General features: G+C 37.8%; 1 protein-coding gene across 1 annotated transcript; it reads left to right on the top strand.

Moving 5' to 3' along the window:
- The first annotated feature begins 685 nt into the window (after positions 1-685).
- slc24a1 (solute carrier family 24 member 1) lies at positions 686-23,916 on the top strand. The gene is made up of 10 exons (XM_063004332.1): positions 686-1,735; positions 5,037-5,102; positions 5,338-5,446; positions 18,813-18,863; positions 21,048-21,131; positions 21,459-21,535; positions 22,469-22,720; positions 22,854-22,943; positions 23,028-23,194; positions 23,398-23,916. The coding sequence occupies exons 1-10, from the start codon at positions 686-688 to the stop codon at positions 23,645-23,647; spliced, it is 2,196 nt and encodes a 731-aa protein (XP_062860402.1). The 3' UTR covers positions 23,648-23,916.
- The last annotated feature ends 443 nt before the right edge of the window (positions 23,917-24,359 follow it).

Below are 24,359 nucleotides of genomic sequence, written 5' to 3'. Positions count from 1 at the left end.
AGAAGATGACCAACTTAAACAGCAGCAAAAGCTGAGCGATCGTCTCTGACTTTACGTCTACAAGGTGGACCAACTAGGTAGGAGTGTCTAATAGAGTGGACAGTGAGTGGACACGGTATTTAAAAACTCCAGCTGTGCTGCTGTGTCTGATCCACTCATACCAGCACAACACACACTGACACACCACCACCATGTCAGTGTCACTGCAGTGCTGAATATGATCCACCACCTACATAATACCTGCTCTGTGGTGGTTCTCTGAGGGTCCTGACCATTGAAGAACAGGGTGAAAGCAGGTTAAAAAAGTATGTAGAGAAATAGATGGACTACAGTCAGTAATTGTAGAACTACAAAGTGCTTCTATATGATAAGTGGAGCTGATAAAATGGACAGTGAGTGTAGAAACAAGGAGGTGGTTTTAATGTTATGGCTGATCAGTGTAATTTGCTGTTTGTAGTACAACTATTTACTATTGGATTTGAATGCTTGTAGCTATGCAAACTAAAACATCTAAAATAAATTTACTCTTCTTATTAACAGGTACAGGCCTGGGAGAGGAATCCTTCAGCACTGAGAGAATGAGATGATTGACTTCGTGACAGGACTCTTTACACCCCTTAATAAATTACGGGAAAACTTCAAACATTATTGTCCAAAGAAGATACTTGGCGCCCTTTAGGTAACAATGTATCTGTATCAGAGGAAGAGACTTCATCTAAGCCGGATCATATTTCTCTTATCTGGGGTTCTGCTATGTTGTATATACCAAATTACCATCAGAACCACATTACCAGGACCTTGGCCTGAACGGCAGGTTGGAGAAATTTCTGATGGTAAGCATGAAGATGTGCTTGAAAGTTCTGCAGAAGAACCAGGAGTAACAGCCAAGCTGACCACTACTGCTGTAAAGACCAGTGTCCCACGTCATATAAATAAGGTGCATCGATCAGAAAATTTAACCACCACCTCTCGGAAATCAGATACAGCAAAAACGACAGCAGTGCGACCAAGGACAACCACAAACAGAACAATTGTACGTTGTATCTATGTAGATCCAGACCTTCCAAAGCCGACTCCAGCTCCCGCACCAGCACCTGAACCCACTTCACCAACAACTACAGATGCCAGCCCTGTAGAACCTCCTCACATAAAGGGCGAGTACCCTCAGGATATCTTTTCAATTGAGCAACGAAGGAAAGGCTGGGTGTTTTTGCACATTTTTGGAATGATATACATGTTTGTTTCTTTGGCCATTGTGTGTGATGAGTTTTTTGTCCCTACTCTTGGAGTCATTACAAAAAAGCTGGCGATTTCGGACGATGTCGCTGGTGCGACGTTCATGGCAGCTGGAGGCTCTGCCCCTGAACTCTTTACCTCTCTGATTGGGGTGTTCATTTCACACAGCAATGTTGGTATCGGAACTATTGTGGGCTCAGCTGTATTTAACATCCTGTTCGTAATAGGAATGTGTGCTTTGTTCTCTCGGGAGATGCTCTACCTCACCTGGTGGCCTCTTTTTCGAGATGTGTCCTTCTACATTTTAGATCTGATCATGCTCATCATCTTCTTTCTGGATAACACCATTATGTGGTGGGAGAGCATCTTGTTGGTGACTGGCTATGCAGTTTACGTTTACTTCATGAAATACAACGTGCAGATTGAACGAGCGTTCAAGGAGCAGCTCCGCAAGCACAAGAACATTATCAAAGTCATCCCGATAGAGGAGCCTGAGAAGGTGTGTTTACTTTCTTTGTATCTTACATTTACATTATCGGCATTTAGCTGATGCGTTTATCCATAGTGACAGTGTACAATCTAATAAATTAAGGGTTAGCCGCTCAGGTGGGGCAGCGGTAAAATGCATGCTGTTCACCAGAGCTGAGATCTCGAATACATCGTATCCGGCTGAGGCTGAGTGGCTACATGAACAACGATTGGCCTGTTGTTCAGATAAGGGGCGGGACTAAAGCCGGATGGGGACTCTCTCAGACTAGTGCGATTACGACCTCTGCTGGCTGGTTGGTGGCGCCTGCACGGAGATGGGGAAGGAGTGCAGTAGGGGGTGTGGCCCTCTGTGCACAGCGCTGTACCGCACTTCGCTCGTCAAGTGTAGGTGATAAGATGTTCGATTGCTGTGCACGTGTCGGAGGCGGCGTGGAGCAGCCTCGTCCTCCACAATCAGGAGCAGGGACCAGCATTAGTGAGAGGATGATTGACGGGTAGAAATTGGATGCACTAAAGTGGGAGAAAAAGGGGTAAAAAAAAAAGAAAAAGAAATTGAGGGTTTAGCTCAACAGTGGAAACCTGGCTGTGGTGGGGCTTGAACCAGCAACATTCTGATTACTAGTCCAGTACATTAGCTCCTAGGCTACAACTGTCTTTTTTAAGTTGGGAGGATACAAGTTGAAGAGGTGCCAATTCTTAAAATATGATTTTTAAGAATGTGATATGAATATGATGTTTTGTACCCCAATATAATTTATACTGACAAATGATATACACTATATGGCCAAAAGTATTTGGACACCCAACCATGAGCTTATTGGACATCCTATTTCAAAAACAAATTGTATTATAACAGATGGCCACTCTTCTCAGTAGGCTTCTCACAATACTTTGAAGTATGTCTGTGGGAATTTGTGCCCATTCAGTCAAAAGAGCCTTTGTTTGGCTGGGTACAGGTGTTGGTCAAGAAAGCCTCGATTGATGTTGCAGTATATTCAAAGTGGGGCTGAGGTCAGGGCTTAGTGCAGGCCACTTGGATTTCTATAAACCAAGCTTTTCTTCATGTCTTCATAGTCCTTGCTTCATGCACAGGGTATAGTAATGGAATGTAAAGGGTACAGTGTACAGTAATGCTGGAACAGGGTTGAAAAATTTAGACACAGTGAATAAATAGCATTAGTAATCTGTTGCATATATTTTTACTGACCAACTTAATGTCTTTATGCCTGAAACTCCCTCAGGAAAAGGCATGTTTACCACTGTGTTACATTTCATTTATTATTATTTACACTTTTCAATGGTTTGATAACTGAGGACAGATTAAAAGTTTTTGACCATTTTTGACCACATTCTAAAGCAATGACACCACAGAAAAACAAAGACAACTGCATTACTTCTGATGATTAAAGATTTCAATTATTTCTGCTGCTGTTCTTTTTCTGTAAGTGAAAGATTGAACACATACTTAAATACTAAAATATGACAGTGTGCTGGGACAAAAATATACATACAGACAATTCAGATGAATAATGTGGTGGTGTAAATTTTGTTTAACTTCTGTGACCATATAAATATAGTCACTGCACTTTAGGTTGAGCAACCGTTAGAATAATAAAGTTAAGCTCAGTACAGATCAGCATAGATTTAAATGATCATGGGACAATATAATATTTGCTAAGATCGGGATAAAAACTTAAATTGTCACCTTAGGTTAAGGATAAGGCAAGTTGCTTAGACATTTAAACCCAACAGCACTGTGTCTAGTGTCAAGCATGCAGGTGGTATAATTCAATCGATTTTATCAAAAATATCTCCATTTAAAAGTCAAGTATAAATAGATAGATAGATAGATAGATAGATAGATAGATAGATAGATAGATAGATAGATAGATAGATAGATAGATAGATAGATAGATAGATAGATAGATAGATAGATAGATAGATAGATAGATAGATAGATAGATAGATAGATAGATAGATAGACAGTTAGAGACATGTGTTAGCCGGGTCGTGCAACAGGCCATCAAAATGCACATGGAAATTGAGGATTTACAAAATTGGGAGCAAAAAAGGGGAACCTGTTGTTAAAAAAATGCTGATTTGGTTTTACTTGCTGGTTTATGTTGGCTTGGAATTTGGTTTCCATCATTGTCCAATTATTTTTGTCCCAGCAGATTTTTATTAAACCCACAATAAACTCAAATTCATTTAAAGTTTTTGCACAAAATACAAAAATGTACAAATGGAGAAAATGTAGGACAGAATATGTAAATACAAACAACAACATTTTGTTTTACAAATTCATGGAACCCGTTTTAACATTTTAAATGGTGACTTTGTAGGCATTGTTTTAGTCTTGTATTAATATTGATTGGATTTCCAGTGTAAACCTGTATGCCACGTCACGTATGCCAGGACGACTCATTAGCGTGGTCTTGCTCGACTGAAACACAAGAGATCCTTTTAATTTTATCTCATCAAAGGCTAACAAACACGTGTGTGTCTGCTTCATGAATAAACATTGGACAATCAGATTTGTCTGTTGTCGGTGCTGGATGCTAGTGTTATAATACCCTCTCATCAAACCTGAATAATTGCAAAACCTGCAGAATTACACAGAATTATCTGTCTGAATGCTTTTGTATTATTTATTTCAGCACTAACCAACCATTAGATTAAAATATACACTGATCAGCCATAACATTAAAACCACCTCTTTGTTTCTACACTCACTGTCCATTGTATCAGCTCCACTTACCATATAGTAGCACTTTGTAGTTCTACAATTACTGTAGTTATTACAGTTACAATTACTGTAGTTATTACAGTTACTACAGTTACTGTAATTATTCTCAATCCAGCAGTGACAGTGAGGTGTTTAAAAACTCCATCAGTACTGCTGTGTCTTATCCACTCATACCAGCACAACACACACTAACACACCACCACCATGTCAGTGTCACTGCAGTGCTGAGAATGACCCACCACCCAAATAATACCTGCTCTGAGGTGGTCGTGTGGGGGTCCTGACCATTGAAGAACATCATGAAAGGGGGCTAACAAAGCATGCAGAGAAACAGATGGACTACAGTCAGTAATTGTAGAACTCCAAAGTGCTTCTATATGGTAAGTGGAGCTGATTAAATGGACAGTAAGTGTAGAAACAAGGAGGCGGTTCTAATGTTATGGTTGATCAATGTATATGAAGGCACGTGAACTTTATTATTCATTATCTTTACCTCTAATATAATTTATACATTACAACTGTAAATTAATTCACATATTTTGTAATGTTAAAAATATTTCCACAGGAAAATGGGACATCAGTAGAAAATGACATTTCTCCTTCAGAAAAAGAGGACAAGAATCGACTGAAGGTAAAGAAAAATTAGGTGTATAAAAATAATTAATTTAATAAACAAAACATGCCCAAAATGCACATTGTGAACAAAATTACTTTACATGTCCTATAATATAAATATGGGATTCTTAACTTAAAGCATAAAGGGTTTTATTTCTGATGATAATCTTCTCTTGTTATTTGACATTGCCTGTTTCTACCTTTTTGGCCTTTGATAAATTAAACAAATCTGCATATATGTCTGTCTTCAGATTAAGCCCACACTACAGCGAGGAGGCAGCTCAGCATCTTTACATAACAGCAACCTGAGAAACACTATTTACCAGTTGATGATTCACACGCTGGATCCTCTGGGTGAGGGTAAGGGCACTTCACTGCTATATTCCTTTATTAAAGAAAGTCAATTAGCATGCCTTGTATAAATCAGTGTTTTTGCTGCCCTTTGAAATAACAGCATAACTAATAGGATGCTTAGTATTCATAGTTTGTGATACGGGATTTTTGAAGTGTGTTGTGGGGTTAATAGATTCATGGTGAAAGCTAAGACTTAGGAGGAAGGTTAAGTATGCATTGTAATTGTCAAAAATTGTGCCAACATTAGTGCAAACGTCTCTGCATGTATTTAGAGGATTAAATAAAACATGAGGAATAATAAAAAGTATAAAATATACATTTGATTGGAAGATTCCTTATTTTGCATGTGAGTATATTTCAGATGTGTAAACAAAATTCAACCCTAGATTTTTAAATATAACCATATATTTATATATTATATATATAACGATATATTTGACAGTAACCCTTTCAGTAGATGAACAGTGAAAAATTATGAAGTGTGATAGCAGGGAGTCCCTTTGTCCTTCTTCAAGTGAAATGGATTAGTGAAGTGTTCCAACTGAAGGCAGCACTAAGACCAGATTTATACTAAGCTGATAAAAGCTTTTCTCTGTATATGAAGTGATAAATGATTCAAACTGTGAAGCCACAATAGAACTGAATCATACAAAGCTCACAGCTCAGTGCCATTTTGTCCTGTCAGAAGTTATGGTATTGTATGCTGTGTCATTTTTGGATATGGAAATTACAGTTTCATGCAAATATTTCAGTACACATTATTATTTAGCTTACATAGTGTATGGCAAGCCAAACAGGAAATTCATAGCAAGTCCTAATATATATGGAATGAAAACCGATATATACTGTATATATACTGTATATATATATATATTTTCATGGGACAACACTATAGACATGAAACTTGGATATAGCTTAGAGTAGTCAGTGTACAGCTTGTATAGCAGTGTAGATTTACTGTCTTCTGAAAATAACTCAACACACAGCCATTAATGTCTAAATAGCTGGCAACATAAGTGAGTACACCCCACAGTGAACATGTCCAAATTGTGCCCAAATGAGTCGTTGTCCCTCCCTGGTGTCATGTGTCAAGGTCCCAGGTGTAAATGGGGAGCAGGGCTCTTAAATTTGGTGTTTTGGGTACAATTCTCTCATACTGGCCACTGGATATTCAACATGGCACCTCATGGCAAAGAACTCTCTGAGGATGTGAGAAATAGAATTGTTGCTCTCCACAAAGATGGCCTGGGCTATAAGAAGATTGCTAACACCCTGAAACTGAGCTACAGCATGGTGGCCAAGGTCATACAGCGGTTTTCCAGGACAGGTTCCACTCGGAACAGGCTTCGCCAGGGTCGACCAAAGAAGCTGAGTCCACGTGTTCGGCGTCATATCCAGAGGTTGGCTTTAAAAAATAGACACATGAGTGCTGCCAGCATTGCTGCAGAGGTTGAAGACGTGGGAGGTCAGCCTGTCAGTGCTCAGACCATACACCGCACACTGCATCAACTCGGTCTGCATGGTCGTCATCCCAGAAGGAAGCTGACGCACAAGAAAGCCCGCAAACAGTTTGCTGAAGACAAGCAGTCCAAGAACATGGATTAAGCACCTGTTTTCAGAAGACAGTAAATCTACACTGCTATACAAGTTGTACACTGACTACTCTACGTTATATCCAAGTTTTATTTCTATAGTGTTGTCCCATGAAAAGATATAATGAAATATTTGCAGAAATGTGAGGGGTGTACTCACTTTTGTGATACACTGTATATATATATGGAATAAAAAACAGTTGCATTCCATATATGTTGGTTTTCATTCCATATATATCGGTTTTTATTTCATATATATCACTTTCATTCCATATATATCGATTTAAATTTTATATATATCGGTTTTCATTACACACACACACACACACACACACACACATATACAGTGTATCACAAAAGTGAGTACATCCCTCACATTTCTGTAAATATTTCATATCTTTTCATGGGACAACACTATAGACATGAAACTTGGATATAACTTAGAGTAGTCAGTGTACAACTTGTATAGCAGTGTAGATTTACTGTCTTCTGAAAATAACTCGACACACAGCCATTAATGTCTAAATGGCTGGCAACATAAGTGAGTACACCCCACAGTGAACATGTCCAAATTGTGCCCAAAGTGTCAATATTTTGTGTGACCACCATTATTATCCAGCACTGCCTTAACCCTCCTGGGCATGGAATTGACCAGAGCTGCACAGGTTGCTACTGGAATCCTCTTCCACTCCTCCATGATGACATCACGGAGCTGGTGGATGTTAGACACCTTGAACTCCTCCACCTTCCACTTGAGGATGCGCCACAAGTGCTCAATTGGGTTTAGTCCATCACCTTTACCTTCAGCTTCCTCAGCAAGGCAGTTGTCATCTTGGAGGTTGTGTTTGGGGTCGTTATCCTGTTGGAAAACTGCCATGAGGCCCAGTTTTCGAAGGGAGGGGATCATGCTCTGTTTCAGAATGTCACAGTACATGTTGAAATTCATGTTTCCCTCAATGAACTGCAGCTCCCCAGTGCCAGCAACACTCATGCAGCCCAAGACCATGATGCTACCACCACCATGCTTGACTGTAGGCAAGATACAGTTGTCTTGGTACTTCTCACCAGGGCGCCGCCACACATGATGGACACCATCTGAGCCAATCAAGTTTATCTTGGTCTCGTCAGACCACAGGGCATTCCAGTAATCCATGTTCTTGGACTGCTTGTCTTCAGCAAACTGTTTGCTGGCTTTCTTGTGCGTCAGCTTCCTTCTGGGATGACGACCATGCAGACCGAGTTGATGCAGTGTGCGGCATATGGTCTGAGCACTGACAGGATGACCTCCCACATCTTCAACCTCTGCAGCAATGCTGGCAGCACTCATGTGTCTATTTTTTAAAGCCAACCTCTGGATATGACGCCGAACACGTGGACTCGACTTCTTTGGTCGACCCTGGCGAAGCCTGTTCCGAGTGGAACCTGTCCTGGAAAACCGCTGTATGACCTTGGCCACCATGCTGTAGCTCAGTTTCAGGGTGTTAGCAATCTTCTTATAGCCCAGGCCATCTTTGTGAAGAGCAACAATTCTATTTCTCACATCCTCAGAGAGTTCTTTGCCATGAGGTGCCATGTTGAATATCCAGTGGCCAGTATGAGAGAATTGTACCCAAAACACCAAATTTAACAGCCCTGCTCCCCATTTACACCTGGGACTTTGACACATGACACCAGGGAGGGACAACGACACATTTGGGCACAATTTGGACATGTTCACTGTGGGGTGTACTCACTTATGTTGCCAGCTATTTAGACATTAATGGCTGTGTGTTGAGTTATTTTCAGAAGACAGTAAATCTACACTGCTATACAAGTTGTACACTGACTACTCTAAGTTATATCCAAGTTTCATGTCTATAGTGTTGTCCCATGAAAAGATATAATGAAATATTTGCAGAAATGTGAGGGGTGTACTCACTTTTGTGATACACTGTATATATATATATATATAATATATATCTCAGTTTCATTCCATATATGTTGGTTTTCATTCCATAAATATATCATTTTTTTTTCCATATATATCAGTTTCATTCCATATATATCATTTTCATTCCATATATATCAGTTTCATTCCATATATATATATATATATATATATATATATATATATATATATATATATATATATATATCGGTTTTTATTCCATATACAGTGTATCACAAAAGTGAGTACACCCCTCACATTTCTGCAAATATTTCATTATATCTTTTCATGGGACAACACTATAGACATGAAAATTGGATATAACTTAGAGTAGTCAGTGTACAACTTGTATAGCAGTGTAGATTTACTGTCTTCTGAAAATAACTCAACACACAGCCATTAATGTCTAAATGGCTGGCAACATAAGTGAGTACACCCCACAGTGAACATGTCCAAATTGTGCCCAAATGTGTCGTTGCCCCTCCCTGGTGTCATGTGTCAAGGTCCCAGGTGTAAATGGGGAGCAGGGCTGTTAAATTTGGTGTTTTGGGTACAATTCTCTCATACTGGCCACTGGATATTCAACATGGCACCTCATGGCAAAGAACTCTCTGAGGATGTGAGAAATAGAATTGTTGCTCTCCACAAAGATGGCCTGGTCTATAAGAAGATTGCTAACACCCTGAAACTGAGCTACAGCATGGTGGCCAAGGTCATACAGCGGTTTTCCAGGACAGGTTCCACTCGGAACAGGCTTCGCCAGGGTCGACCAAAGAAGTTGAGTCCACGTGTTCGGCGTCATATCCAGAGGTTGGCTTTAAATAATAGACACATGAGTGCTGCCAGCATTGCTGCAGAGGTTGAAGACGTGGGAGGTCAGCCTGTCAGTGCTCAGACCATACGCCGCACACTTCATCAACTCGGTCTGCATGGTCGTCATCCCAGAAGGAAGCTGACGCACAAGAAAGCCCGCAAACAGTTTGCTGAAGACAAGCAGTCCAAGAACATGGATTACTGGAATGCCCTGTGGTCTGACGAGACCAAGATAAACTTGTTTGGCTCAGATGGTGTCCAGCATGTGTGGCGGCGCCCTGGTGAGAAGTACCAAGACAACTGTATCTTGCCTACAGTCAAGCATGGTGGTGGTAGCATCATGGTCTTGGGCTGCATGAGTGTTGCTGGCACTGGGGAGCTGCAGTTCATTGAGGGAAACATGAATTCCAACATGTACTGTGACATTCTGAAACAGAGCATGATCCCCTCCCTTCGAAAACTGTTGAAAAACAGTTTTCCAACAGGATAACGACCCCAAACACAACCTCCAAGATGACAACTGCCTTGCTGAGGAAGCTGAAGGTAAAGGTGATGGACTAAACCCAATTGAGCACCTGTGGCGCATCCTCAAGTGGAAGGTGGAGGAGTTCAAGGTGTCTAACATCCACCAGCTCCGTGATGTCATCATGGAGGAGTGGAAGAGGATTCCAGTAGCAACCTGTGCAGCTCTGGTGAATTCCATGCCCAGGAGGGTTAAGGCAGTGCTGGATAATAATGGTGGTCATACAAAATATTGACACTTTGGGCACAATTTGGACATGTTCACTGTGGGGTGTACTCACTTATGTTGCCAGCCATTTAGACATTAATGGCTGTGTGTTGAGTTATTTTCAGAAGACAGTAAATCTACACTGCTATACAAGTTGTACACTGACTACTCTAAGTTATATCCAAGTTTCATGTCTATAGTGTTGTCCCATAAAAAGATATAATGAAATATTTGCAGAAATGTGAGGGGTGTACTCACTTTTGTGATACACTGTATATCAGTGTTTGCTATATATTTCCTGTTTGGCTTAAGTGCATTAAGTTTTTATTTTATTAAAATCCCAAAGCCACCAACTTGTACCTGCTGGCATCTTAACCTTCTCTAAAACTGTGAATGAAGTTTAAAAATTAATTTTGGTTTGAAAAATTAATGCTGTCACCGGAAATCTAACCTTGTTACATATCAGTTTATTCTAAAAGTAAACCTTGACAATTTGCTGGTGTCCTGTTCCCAACCCCTTATAAGGCTTTGCCAGTGGTCCTGGGCCTCGGCTTAGGTGTTCCAATCTCTTACAGGCACATCAACTATTTCTAAAATCTTCATCAGTACAAGTAGTATCCTTAGTCCATTGTTGGATTGGTTGTGGTGTAGTTTTTCATGGTAGGAGAGAAGACAGCAGTCAGCAGACAGCAGTCACAGAGAAAAATATGCTATAAAATGTTTTAGTCTTGTTTCTACAGTCTACGCAAAAGTCATCTGTTAAAAAAAAAGCACAAAAAGCTGAGATATCTAAAATAAGCACATTGAGACGTGCATATACAAGTAACAATATTCAAATGAAACAAAAATACACTGACTAGGCATAACATTATGACCACTGATGGGTGAAGTGAATAACACTGATTATCTCTTCATCATGGCACCTGTTAGTAGGTGGGATATATTAGGCAGCAAGTGAACATTTTATCCTTAAAGTTGATGTGTTAGAAGCTGGAAAAATGGACAAGCGTAAGGATTTGAGCGAGTCGACTGCAGCTTTTGTGGGGTGTTCCCAGTCTGCAGTGGTCAGTATCTATCAATGGTCCAAAGAGGGAAGAGTGGTAAACTGGCGAAAGGGTCATGGGCAGCCAAGGCTCATTGATGCACGTGTGGAGCGAAGGCTGGCCCGTGTGGTCCGATCCAACAGACGAGCTACTGTAGCTCAAATAGCTGAAGAAGTTAATGCTGGTTCTGATAGAAAGGTGTCAGAATACACAGTGCATCACAGTTGCAGGGCTGTTTTGGCAGCAAAAGGGGGGCCAACACAATATATAATGTTATGCCTGATCGGTATATATTTTTTGGCAATGTTTCATGTTGTTATATTTGGAGAAATAAATGTTGCTTGTTTGATTCCAAAAACACGGTAGCCACTATTAAGTATGGATCGTCATTATATGTATCTGCCTTGCGGAATCAAAGGCTATTTGCCAGGAGAAAGAGGACAGAATTATACCAGTGCTGCAAATAGCTAATTATTTCTTACCGTAGACGTCTCAAAGCTGTAATTGTCAACAGTGGCTGTGCAGTAAATTACTATTGTTAATTACTCATTCATTCATTATCTAATTTACCACCATTTTATCCTGGTCAAGGTTGTGGTGGGTCTTGTTCACTGAGCAAAAGGCAGGAAACATCCTGGACAGGTTGCCAGTCCATCACAGTGCAGACACACACTCACACACTCACAATTAGGAAAATTTTTAGTGCCTCTAATTGGCCTGACTGTGTGTCTACGGATGTGGGACAAAACCATAGCATCTGGAGGAAACCCATGCAGACACAGAGAGAACATGCAGACTCCAAACAGAAAAGACCCTCGAATTGAACCCAGGCCGCCGTGACTCCCCTGTTTATCTTTTTGGTGTTTAAATAATTTAATTAATTTAAAATAATTATTCTTTTTGTGAATATTTGGTAATTTTTTGTTAAAAGTCAAATAAAGTGTGAGGTAGACATACGAACTGAAAGTGTATAAAATCAAACCATAAGCAGTTAAATACCTAACACATCAGCATGCAAAGTGAGTTAAATATAAATACCAATAAAACACTGATTAGGCTTCCCGGCGTTTGTTTCTGATCTTCATGGAAATGGGCTCAGGACTATAGGCAAAGTAGATGTTAAGGGTCTCTTTTATATAATGACCTTCTGTCTGACCTTCATGGTTTGTGCTCAACCCAGTGCTGGGCTGCTCCAGCTTATTAAGCTGCTTTTAATTGAGCTCATAAAATCTGGATGAGAGCCAGCCTCCAGCAGTCCAATCTCTTTATCTTAACATGGCTTTCCCATATACTGCACCCTTACTGCACAACACTTCACATTTAGTGGTTCTTTTCTGTGAGATTGTGTGGCCTAGCATTGGTCAGCTGAATTGTTGTGCGCGGGAGTTTGGACTTTATAGTAACAGCACTTACAGGTGATCTTTGCTGCTCTAGCAATGCAGAAATCTGATAAAATGCATTTATTACATTTTCAGGAGCACTAAATACACTGTAAAAAATCCTTGTTTGGTTATGTTCTGAGAATGTAAAAATAAATGTTGGCACAACATGAATTATGGAAATAGTTGGTCCAAAAACAAAAAATGTGTTGTACCGTCAGCTGTAGTAGTTTTACTCTTCAACTTAAAATGTTAGGTTCAGTAAACGAGTACAACTGTTTTCACTCAACATTTCAAGTCCAATGAAAAAAACTGATTTGGGTGAGCAACAGTGGGAATGAGGAAACTTCTGCGCATGCGCTCCAGAGGGACGTCTTCGTGCCAGTTTTTATGGAGAGAAGAGGACTTTCAAACAACCGTTTTATATTAACGAGGAGATTTCAAACAAACAGTAAGTATCTTAACATCATTACATCTTATTCACGAACTGAAACTGAACTGAAAGCTGCACAGAGGACGTTTCCATCATTTTAATATGTTTTTAAACGTAACTCCACATGCCACCACTACCTCTTTTACTTTGGTCTGAATATTAAATAACTATAGACAGAGTATGTTAAGCTGTGATAAAATAAAGCAATAAGCCACGAGAGGCCGTGCATTACTGTGATTTTAGCACGGGGATGACGGGGATGACGCGGCTCAGCCAATCAGATTTTAGGACCGGAACTATCCGTTTTATAACACCGTATCAAACTAGTGTTATAAAACGGATAGTTCCGGTCCTAAAATCTGATTGGCTGAGCCGCGTTCGAAGCCGTTGTAAAATCCCCGATAAACGCACACCTATGACCACCTCACATCATTCCATATTAATACGCCACTGAATAGAAAAAATTAATGTTATTTTCGCCCTCATGTTGCCTAGCAACACTGTTAATCGAACTATTTTGCGTCGCGGAAGAATGCTTTATTGTAAGTTTATACACAATAAATACATTTATGAATTAAACATTGTTGTATTTATTATATTTTATGTTGACCGCCGTTTTATAAAAGCAATAAGCCACTCGAGACCGTGCATTACTGTTATGATTTTAGCACGGGGAAAGAAGTTTTAGGCACTCCGCTTCGCGTCGTGCCAAAAACGTCATCCCCGTGCTAAAATCACAGTAATGCACGGCCTCTCGTGGCTTATTGCTTTAATAAAGTTACTGAATCTTTCCACCACTAGCCGTGTCTATTAAGGAACCGACTCTTACACTGTTAGCGAACCGACTCTTGGACCTTTACTCTGCATTTTACTAAAATATTTTGGAAGCCTGTTGAGTTACTGCATTGTAAATAACGTTAAAGCAACTGGATGCTGCTGTCAGATGCTTCTGCATCCACATACAGTACGTGTGTGAAACAGTGACTTCGCTTTTATAAACGTTGTTAACTGTTAGGATGAATCTTTTGTCGAGAGTTTCTGAAGAAAGCAGTCGGGAAGTCCAGAAAGTACTCTTTAAAACACTTTATTAAGTGTAAAAATGATCTGTGAATATATATCAGAGCTAAGCCGACCGGCGCTCCTCTCTCCTGCAGTCTAGACACACAACCACGTAAGAAGGAGGCCGCTTCTGTCCGCGCCGTTCTTTTTTAAACTCAGCTAGGCTCCTCCTCCTTTACTGCTGGTGGAGCCAATGAAGTGTGCTAAAAAGCCCCGGGCTTCGCCTCCCCCCTTCGGTAGGAGTCAGACAGGGAGCCTAGCCGGCGCCATGTTGGACAAAAGACCATGCGGCCTGGATGTCGTAAAACTTGGAAATTGCCGTAAAACTTCCCATATTAAATGTACGTTTTTATGTTCCGAAAAACCTAACATAACAAACCGTGGTGTAGAGATATTTGTAGTTGTTGAAACGAGTGGAGAAATTCTAAACGCAGCACATTATGTAAGTAAAAAGCATTAATTAATTCATTTAATTTGAGTAAGCGTTGTTAATCTCTGGGGAATCTAAGCAAACCTTTCTTACTTTAGTTTGATTTTTACGTGCTGACTGACGTACTACAAGTACCATTTTATACTGCAGTCAAGCCAGCCTCCACTTAATGCTCAGTCAAATCAGCCCCCACGTTGTTTCTGAGGATGTGCATATACTAAACATTACGGTAATAGCGTCTGGTAAAACTGATAAAAAAAGTCATTGACAACCTGAACGTTACTACATCAGTTATAAATATATCAGTTAAAAATATATAAATATATCAGTTAAAAATATATCAGTTAAAATATATATAAAAATATCACTTAAAAATATGCATATATCAGTTAATATATACAGTATATATATATATATATATATACAGTATATATATATATATATATATACAGTATATATATATATATATATATATATATATATATATATATATATATATATATATATATATCAGTTAAAAATCAATAAATATACCAGTTAAAAATATAAAAATACATCAGTTAAAATTATATAAATATATAAGTTAAAAATATATAAGTATATAAGTTAAAACTATATAAATGTATCAGTTAAAAAATATGTAAATATATCAGTTAATTGTATTTGGGATACAATTTCAAGCTTTGAAAAAAAGAGTTGCTAATAACCTGACATTATAATTTTACTTTAAATTTAAAGTCAACTAAAATTTATTCTTAGCTCTTTAATTTTTATTGTTATTAAACTTTCCACACAACAATTTCACTTCATAATGATAATACACCATCTGTAGATGTCACTCAGTTAATATCAAGCAATTCTGATGTATCAATTTAAAAAAAAGGGCTTTATATTGTCAAATTTCCATTATTTTAACTCTAGACTGTTATTAAAAGGAATTCTCTAGTTTCCACAGAACAATTCCACTTCATAATGATAGTACACCATCTGTAGATGTCACTCAGTTAATATCAAGCAATTCTGATGTGTCATTTTTAAATAAAGGCCTTTATATTGTCAAATTTCCATTATTTTCAATATAGACTGTTATTAAAAAGAATTGTCTACTTTCCACAAAACAATTCTACTTCATAATGATAGTTCACCATCTGTAGATTTCACTCAGTTAATATCAAGCAATTATGATGTGCCATTTTTAAATAAAGGCCTTTATATTGTCAAATTTCCATTTTTTAACTCTAGACTGTTATTAAAAATAATTATCTAGTTTCCACAGAACAATTCCACTTCATAATGATAGTACACCATCTGTAGATGTCACTCAGTTAATATCAAGCAATTCTGATGTGCCATTTTTAAATAAAGGCCTTTATATTGTCAAATTTCCATTTTTTAACTCTAGACTGTTATTAAAAATAATTATCTAGTTTCCACAGAACAATTCCACTTCATAATGATAGTACACCATCTGTAGATGTCACTCAGTTAATATCAAGCAATTCTGATGTGTCATTTTTAAATAAAGGCTTTTATATTGTCAAATTTCAATTATTTTAAATCTAGACTGTTATTAAAAAGAATTCTCTAGTTTCCACAAAACAATTCTACTTCATAATGATAGTACACCATCTGTAGATGTCTTTTTGGATAGCCCTTTATTAAAAAATGATACATCAGTTTTGCTTGACATTAAAACTGAGTGAAATCTACAGATGGTGTACTATCATTATGAAGTGGAATTGTTCTGTGGAAACTAGAGAATTCTTTTTAATAACAGTCTATATTGAAAATAATTGAAATTTGACAATATAAAGGCCTTTATTTAGAAATGACATATCAGAATTGCTGTCAGGTTATTACCAACTCTTTTTTTCAAAGCTTGAAATTGTATCCCTAATACAGTTTGCAGGAAGAAATGGGTTTATTTATGTTTTCATTTTTAACTTATATATGTATATATTTTTTTAACTGATACATTAATATATTTTTAACTGATATATTTCTGTATTTTAACTGATACATTTATATATATTTTAACTGATATATTTCTGTATTTTAACTGATACATTTATATATATTTTAACTGATATATTTCTATATTTATAACTGATGTAGTCATGTTCAGGTGACTTTTTTTATCAGTTTTACCAGATGCTATTACCGTAATGTTTAGTATATGCACATCCTTCGAAATAACGTGGGGGCTGATTTGACTGAGCATTTCGAAGTGGAGGCTGGCTTGACCGCAGCCATTTTATTAGCATGTCATTGCTTGTGTTAATATGCAATTTCTTACACATAAATGGGGCTCTGATATTATTTTGTGTTCCAGAGTATAACAGAAGCATTACAGGACCACAAAGAACATGAAAACGTGGATTCTTGAAGTGGTGAAGGAGAGTGCTGTTTTATCATGATCACTGTCCAGTGCAGTCAATGTTGCAGTTGTAATTGAAGAAGATGTAGTAATGGACAACCTGCCCCACTACTCTAATGCCTTCAAGACACCAAACCATCGAAACTGGTTTTTATTCCACCTTAAAAATGAGCAATTACATTTAGGTGCTAAGTTGACTTGTAATTTGTAGTTGCCCTTGCACCTTAAAAACTACATTTAGGCTCTACTTACATTCTCTAATATAAATTGTTTCAATTACACACTATAACATGTATAACTTGTAATTTGTTTGATGCTTGTGAATGCTGAATGTTTAAAAAAATGTATTGTTTATATGATACATGCAAATAAAATGTATTTGTTAAGAATTTACATTTGCTATGCAGTGTTCACTTATTCAGTATATTTTACATGTACTTTGATACTAATTTTTAATTAACTGGACTAAACAAATGTAGTTGACAGAATTGAAAATAAATTGTTGGACCAACAAGGTGTATTTGATGAATTTCATTGACACAACCTATTTTTTTAGTTTGTCCGAAATTGTAGAATTGTCAGCAGAACTTAAAATATATTGTTGGACCAACAAGATGTATTTGATGAATTTCATAGACACAACTTTTTTAGTTGGTCCTCAATTCTATGGTTGTCAGCAGAACTTGAATTATGCATTTTAGATAACTTAAATTAGGCCAACTAAAAAAATTTGATGCACAGGTCACTAAGAATTTTTAAGTTGAAGAGAGAATTTTTTACAGTGTAGAGACAGTGGCAGCCTAGTGGCTAGAACTTTGGGCTATCTATTAAAAGGTTAAGAGTTTGAATTCCAGCTCTGCCATGCAACCACCATTGGCTCTTGAGCAAAGGCCCTTAACCCTCTTGGCTCCAGGGGCGACGTACAATGGCTGACCCTGTGCTCTGACCACAGCTTCCAAACCAGCTATACACATGTATATGTATATATGACAAAAATAAAGGCATTCTATTCTATCTTACGTTAAATGTAATTGAGCTTTTAGTCTGACTCATTTATGGCCAGTGTTTGAGATTACAAGACTGTATGCTTAATTTTATGCTTATGATAGCAGTGTAAGTGCATTCTGATCAGAATGCATTTCACAAACATGAAGTGGTTAGAATAGATTGGATAATTTATGGGGAATACTTTTCTAATGCTTTACTGCTTGGCTTCAAATTAAACAAACAAAAAAGTGGTTTAGCAACATGCTTACTCATACATTTATCTAAATTATTAAATGATGAATATGTACAATACTAATGACAGACTGGTGCTAGATATTCAGATCTTGTCTCCTATGTGAATGGAGGTGAGCATATTTGATTGTTTTTACAGAGCATTCTAGACAGGGTTGCCAGATGCAGAGTTTTACTGTTTATTTTGGCAACTTTTAAGCAGCTGATTGTGTTAAATTAGAATCATGTAGCTGGTAAACAGCAAAGAAATGACTTAATTTTATAGATTAATATTGTGGATTTTGTGACTACCAGTTGCATTAAATGTCATTACTGTGTCAGAAATATTGATATGAGCCTTTACTTACTAGACTCAGTGCTAAATGGGAATGCAAAGCCCAGCAGCTCTATGGGAACTAAAGGTAAGGTGTTAGGTGTTTACTGTTTTCCTGTGGTTAGTCATGTGTGGTGTGATGGCTCTATTGTGTCTATATTTGCTGTTATATTAAAGTTGCTGCTTTGTGTCTGACCTGTGTTGTGAGCTTATGTGATGAGTGATTTAACTGTCATAAAATTAGTTTAAATTTAGCAGAATAGAGAAGAAAATTAAAGAAGTATTAAGATACCACCTACAGTCAGGTCCAGAATTATTAAATTAAAAAAAGAAAAAAAACGCTGTTTAAAATTCAATAGCATAGATAATCTGATTAAGTTGCATAGATATAAAACATGATTTAAAAACACTACACACATGATATGCAAAAAATAATGCTAGCAACTAGATGGTATTTAAAAAAACAAATAACTCAAATGATCTGTTATTAAACTGAATTATTTTTAGAACAAACACATACTAAACACAGACAAGAAGCAAGAAAACACAAGGACAGAGATACTAAGCACACAGACAGAACAAGGACATACTGAACCAATCCTATGCTAATACTTACACTAATGCTTACTACAAAGAAACTGGAAAAATGTCCCTAAACTAAACACAGGAGGTGCTAATTCTAGTGCTAATGCCAACACTAAGCTAATGCTTACTACTAAGACAAGGACTACAGAGTACATAACTACTAAAATCTAAAAAAACACATTTTACAAGGACACTAGGCAAAAATAATATAATAGACAAGACCAAAATCTAGAGCAAGAAGAACTAAGATAGGATTATGGATAGAAACCAAACCAGTGCAGGAACAAAGAGCAAGAAGGCCAGAAACAACAAACGCAGTCAGAATCACAGAAGAGGGCACAAGGACGGTCAGAATGACCCAACAGGAAAGCAGAGGGCAAGGGGTACTAATACACAGAACAGTGATTGAAATACCAGGAACAGCTGTGAATCATGAACTTGAGGACGAATCAGCAGGGGGCAGGGGAGGGGGGTAGAGATGTAGAGGGCGTGACACCAAAACAAAAACATTAAAACCAAGAACATAGTAACAGGGATGCTGACAATGTTACATGTGCAGTTACTTTTATTGACTAGACTTTTTTTTTCAAAGACAATAACAACAACCAATAATGTATTTTATTATTGTATTAATAATATAGTTGTATAATATTATTATTATTAAAAATAATAATAAGCGATAAATATATAACTATTAAAACATTTTTCTTTTACTCTTAGTCCAGTCACCATACTTACCGATTGCTAATTGGTCGAATATTGTTTAAAGAAAATGAATTTAATTATATGCATCATTAAACTAACTGTAATGTATTTATTGTAAAATTATTATTTCTTAATTTTGTACCAGGTCTTTTTCAGTTTTAGTTTGGGAGAATATAGGAAATTCAGATGAAAATTTTAAGCATTTATGTAAAAAAACACTTTGGCTTGTTTAAACATAAAAAAGATATATATTTAATGTTTCAATGTACCAATTATTGTTTGTTTGTAAAAATGTGTGTTGGCTAAAATACATTCTTACACATTCCAAAAAAGTTGGGACAACAGAAAAAACTAGGAATGTTGTAAAGTCTTGTTAAAAACAGGTATACACGGATACTCTTTGATAATGCTAGTGTATAAAATAAGCATCCAAGAAAGGCCTACTCTTTTATGAAAAGGATATGCTCAAGGCTCAAAATATGTATGTTTATTAGGATTTTAAAGTCATGTTTTACACTTCATGACAGGACAGGTAATAACAGGTTACACATGACTTGTAACTCAGTTAAAGTTCAATGTCAAACACCAAACAAACCCCTGTCAAATAAAATGTCAGCAAAAGAAAACAGCAGGTTAAGAAGCATTAATTTCCTTAATGTACAACTGCAAAAATGTTGGATACTTTACATGGCTGAATAATTAGAGAGTGATGGTGCTTGTTTGCCCTGCCTGCAGTCCAAGCCTGTCTTGTTTATTTACCCATTTAAGAATGTAGGTTAGAAAAAAGTAAGTGAAGTGCAAAAATAGCTTGCATTTGTAAATTCAACTATTTTTAATAAACATTGAAAGTGAAACTAAACAGAAGAAATAATCTGTACTGTATGTTTTAATCAGCTTTTAAATTTAAATGTATAAAACAAAAGTCTAGACCTAAAAATTAAAGTCTAGACCTGACTGTATATTTAACTTTTTTGGTTTGCAGTGAAGTTTAAAGACAAGGCTCAGATTTTGAACAACATGGCCAGGGGGAAGGTACAGGGCAAAGAGAAGATAAAATCAAGTGAAGGTGAGCTTGAGTATTCCACCATTATAATTTGTTCAATCCATAGTTTGTTTAAACTGAATTATGTCCACAGATCAGCACATATAACACATACGTTTAAGCTACATGTTAACATTATATGGCATGTAAGATCTGGATTAAAAATAGCTTGAAAGCCTTGTACCATTGTCCTATTCCAAAACCAAGTTCATGCTTCATTCTCCAAGAGCTTTTTTACACCCTAGCTGACAATAATCAAGCTCAAATTCATGAATTAGGTCTGACTGGATAATAAATGACATGCTGCTTGATTAGGTTTTCTGTTCAATTGGTCCTTTGCTGTAATTACAGACGGTGCAGCAGAAGAGGAATCGAAAGAGCCAGGATCCAAGGAAGCAGATGCCAAGGAAAAGCCAGAGGGACAGAAGGTGGGCAGACTTCTGCCAAATAAGAAATGATAGAAGAAACAGAGACAATAAAATACCTCCATGCCTTTGTAAAACTGACTAGTTACTTAAAATGCCAGACATCTGATGGTAGTATTCCTTAATATACAGAACACAGGCAGTGTATCAGGGGGTTTGGCTTGCCCATATTGGAACAGGTTGCGTCTCGATATTGAATTGATAGGTGAAGCCACTCACCTGCAAGAATAGAAGAACTTAAAAACAAGTGCTTTAACCAAGGTAGAACAATACTGAGGCTAAAGAGCCACTAACAAATCAGGAGATAAGTAAATAAGGTGGCCAAAATAACAGAAATAAATTAAAGACGCAAAAACAATTGCAGCCTGTAATGAAGAAAGTGGGTGGAAATGGGATAGTGCAGAACTGAGAACTGGTTGTCACAATATGACAGACTGCTCTGGCCGTCTGCGAGAACTCCTCAGTAGGGAACCTTCAGAACCAGCCAGAACTGGCAATGCACAATGCACCAACTGGCACACCCCATACATAATGTAGTTTTACAGGCGAGTTCACTCCAGAAAAGCGCCATCACGCCACCTCTGGGGCAAACTGCTATCCAACGGTGGTTCTATTTTGAGACGCTGGTATTGCACCCCAGTGGAAGACCGGACTGGACTGAGTGGCCCAGTATCTTTGCTTCTGAAAAAAGCAGGTTTGGCAACAAACGAGCAGGCAACTGTAAAAGGGAGAAAAAAATTCAACCTGAAGTGAGTTAATGGCTACAACACACCTCCCTGCCCCTTCTGCTGGCCAAAATGGCAATGCACAAGTAGACCACTCTTAATGTAGGTCAACTGCCAAACCACTTCATTATATGCCATGTTACTGTGCCTTTAATTATTGATATAATCTTAGTGTTTTCTTTCTGTTCTTCTCTCTTTTATTCCTGTGTAGGAAATGAAGGTACAAGCAGAAGAAGGCTCAGAGGGGTCTGATGATAGTGAGGACGACAGTGATGACAGTGATGAGGACAGTGATGACGATGAAGAACAGGATGAAGGTGATGGGGAGGATGATGAGGATACAGATAATGAAGAACCACTATCCTTGGAGTGGCCAGAAACCAGGACGAAACAGGCCACCTACCTGTTTCTGCTGCCTATCGTCTTTCCTCTGTGGCTCACTGTACCAGATGTCCGAAACCCAGTAAATACTTTATTCTTAGCACATTTGTTAAATCAGTTTTTATTTAGTAATATAACAAAACAAAAGACTTAGCATGATAGCAGTTCATTGTCTGAGCTACATGTATGTGTCTCATTGATTATTTTCCTTACAGGCATCCAGGAGGTACTTTGTTATAACTTTTTTGGGTTCCATTGTATGGATTGCTATATTTTCTTATCTCATGGTGTGGTGGGCACATCAGGTTAGTTTACGTAGTTTAACTTTTTTCCAGATTGCAGTATAAGTAAAAGGATATAATATTAAAGATTCATATTTTTTCTTATAGGTGGGGGAAACTATTGGCATTTCAGAGGAGATAATGGGTCTTACCATATTGGCGGCTGGAACATCCATCCCTGATTTAATTACCAGTGTGATTGTGGCTCGCAAAGGCCTGGGAGACATGGCTGTGTCCAGCTCTGTTGGCAGCAACATATTTGATATTACTGTTGGGTAAGTCATCAAGGTCCTTACCAAATTTGGGTTAATAACTTACACTGATCAGCCATAACAATAAAACCACCTTCTTGTTTCTACACTCACTGTCCATTTTATCAGCTCCACTTACCATATAGAAGCACTTTGTAGTTCTACATTTACTGACTGTAGTTCATCTAATCTAAATGGCTAAACTTGAATCCTTTCTGTGCCCACAGGCTGCCAGTGCCCTGGCTAATGTATTCATTCTTGCACAAGCTGGCGCCTGTGGCTGTCAGTAGCAACGGGCTTTTCTGTGCCATCGTGCTGCTTTTCCTCATGCTCCTCTTCGTCATCATGTCCATCGCTGTCTGTAAGTGGAGGATGAATAAAAAGCTGGGGTTCACCATGTTCATGCTCTACTTTGTGTTTTTGGTACTCAGTGTCATGCTGGAGGACCGTATCATTGTGTGTCCAGTGTCCATCTGAGCAACACAACATCTATCAGGATCTAGACTCTTGTTATTTACAATAATTTGCACAATAATGTCCTGCTCAACACTGCAACTTGGGGAAGACAAGTTTGAGTTAGTAAGTCAAAGTGAGAGCTCAAAGTGAGTGAGAGCTCAGGCTGCAATTTCTTGTCCCAGAATCAGATTAATATGTAAGTTAAGCCACTACGAGCTACAACATGTCAGTGTATAAGAAATCTAAGAGACTTTTTCGGTATTGTACAACAATGTTGTTTATGAATGTATTTACTGGTTGATTCTACTATTGTACATAAAATAAGATTTGCAATCATATCAAAGGTTTCCAGTGTATTTTTGGCACTGTAGGATGAACTGAGGCCCCATAAATGGTGACATACTAGTTAGCAGGAATGTTAGTGTCTGTTCTTCTAATACATGGGCTAAAAATGAAACTATAATTACACTGATCAGCCATAACATTAAATCCACTGCCTTGTTTCTACACTCACAGAAGCACTGTGTAGTTCTCCAATTACTGACTGTAGTAATCTGTTTCTCTGCATGCTTTGTTAGCCCCCTTTCATGCTGTTCTTCAATGGTCAGGACCCCCACAGGACCACCACAGAGCAGGTATTATTTGGGTGGTGGATGATTCTTAGCACTGCAGTGACACTGACATGGTGGTGGTGTGTTAGTGTGTGTTGTGCTGGTAGGAGTGGATAAGACAC

The sequence above is a fragment of the Trichomycterus rosablanca genome, chromosome 11 (genome assembly GCF_030014385.1).
Source record: "Trichomycterus rosablanca isolate fTriRos1 chromosome 11, fTriRos1.hap1, whole genome shotgun sequence".
Classification (NCBI taxonomy): Eukaryota; Metazoa; Chordata; class Actinopteri; order Siluriformes; family Trichomycteridae; genus Trichomycterus; species Trichomycterus rosablanca.
This window is presented reverse-complemented; position numbering and strand designations above follow the sequence as displayed.

Bases quoted from the DNA above. Each gene is read 5' to 3' on its own strand.
- slc24a1 (XM_063004332.1), top strand. From the start codon at position 686: ATGTATCTGTATCAGAGGAAGAGACTTCATCTAAGCCGGATCATATTT. The intron at 22,944-23,027 runs GTTAGTTTACGT...TTTTTCTTATAG, and splicing joins TGGTGTGGTGGGCACATCAG to GTGGGGGAAACTATTGGCAT. The intron at 23,195-23,397 runs GTAAGTCATCAA...CTGTGCCCACAG, and splicing joins ATATTTGATATTACTGTTGG to GCTGCCAGTGCCCTGGCTAA.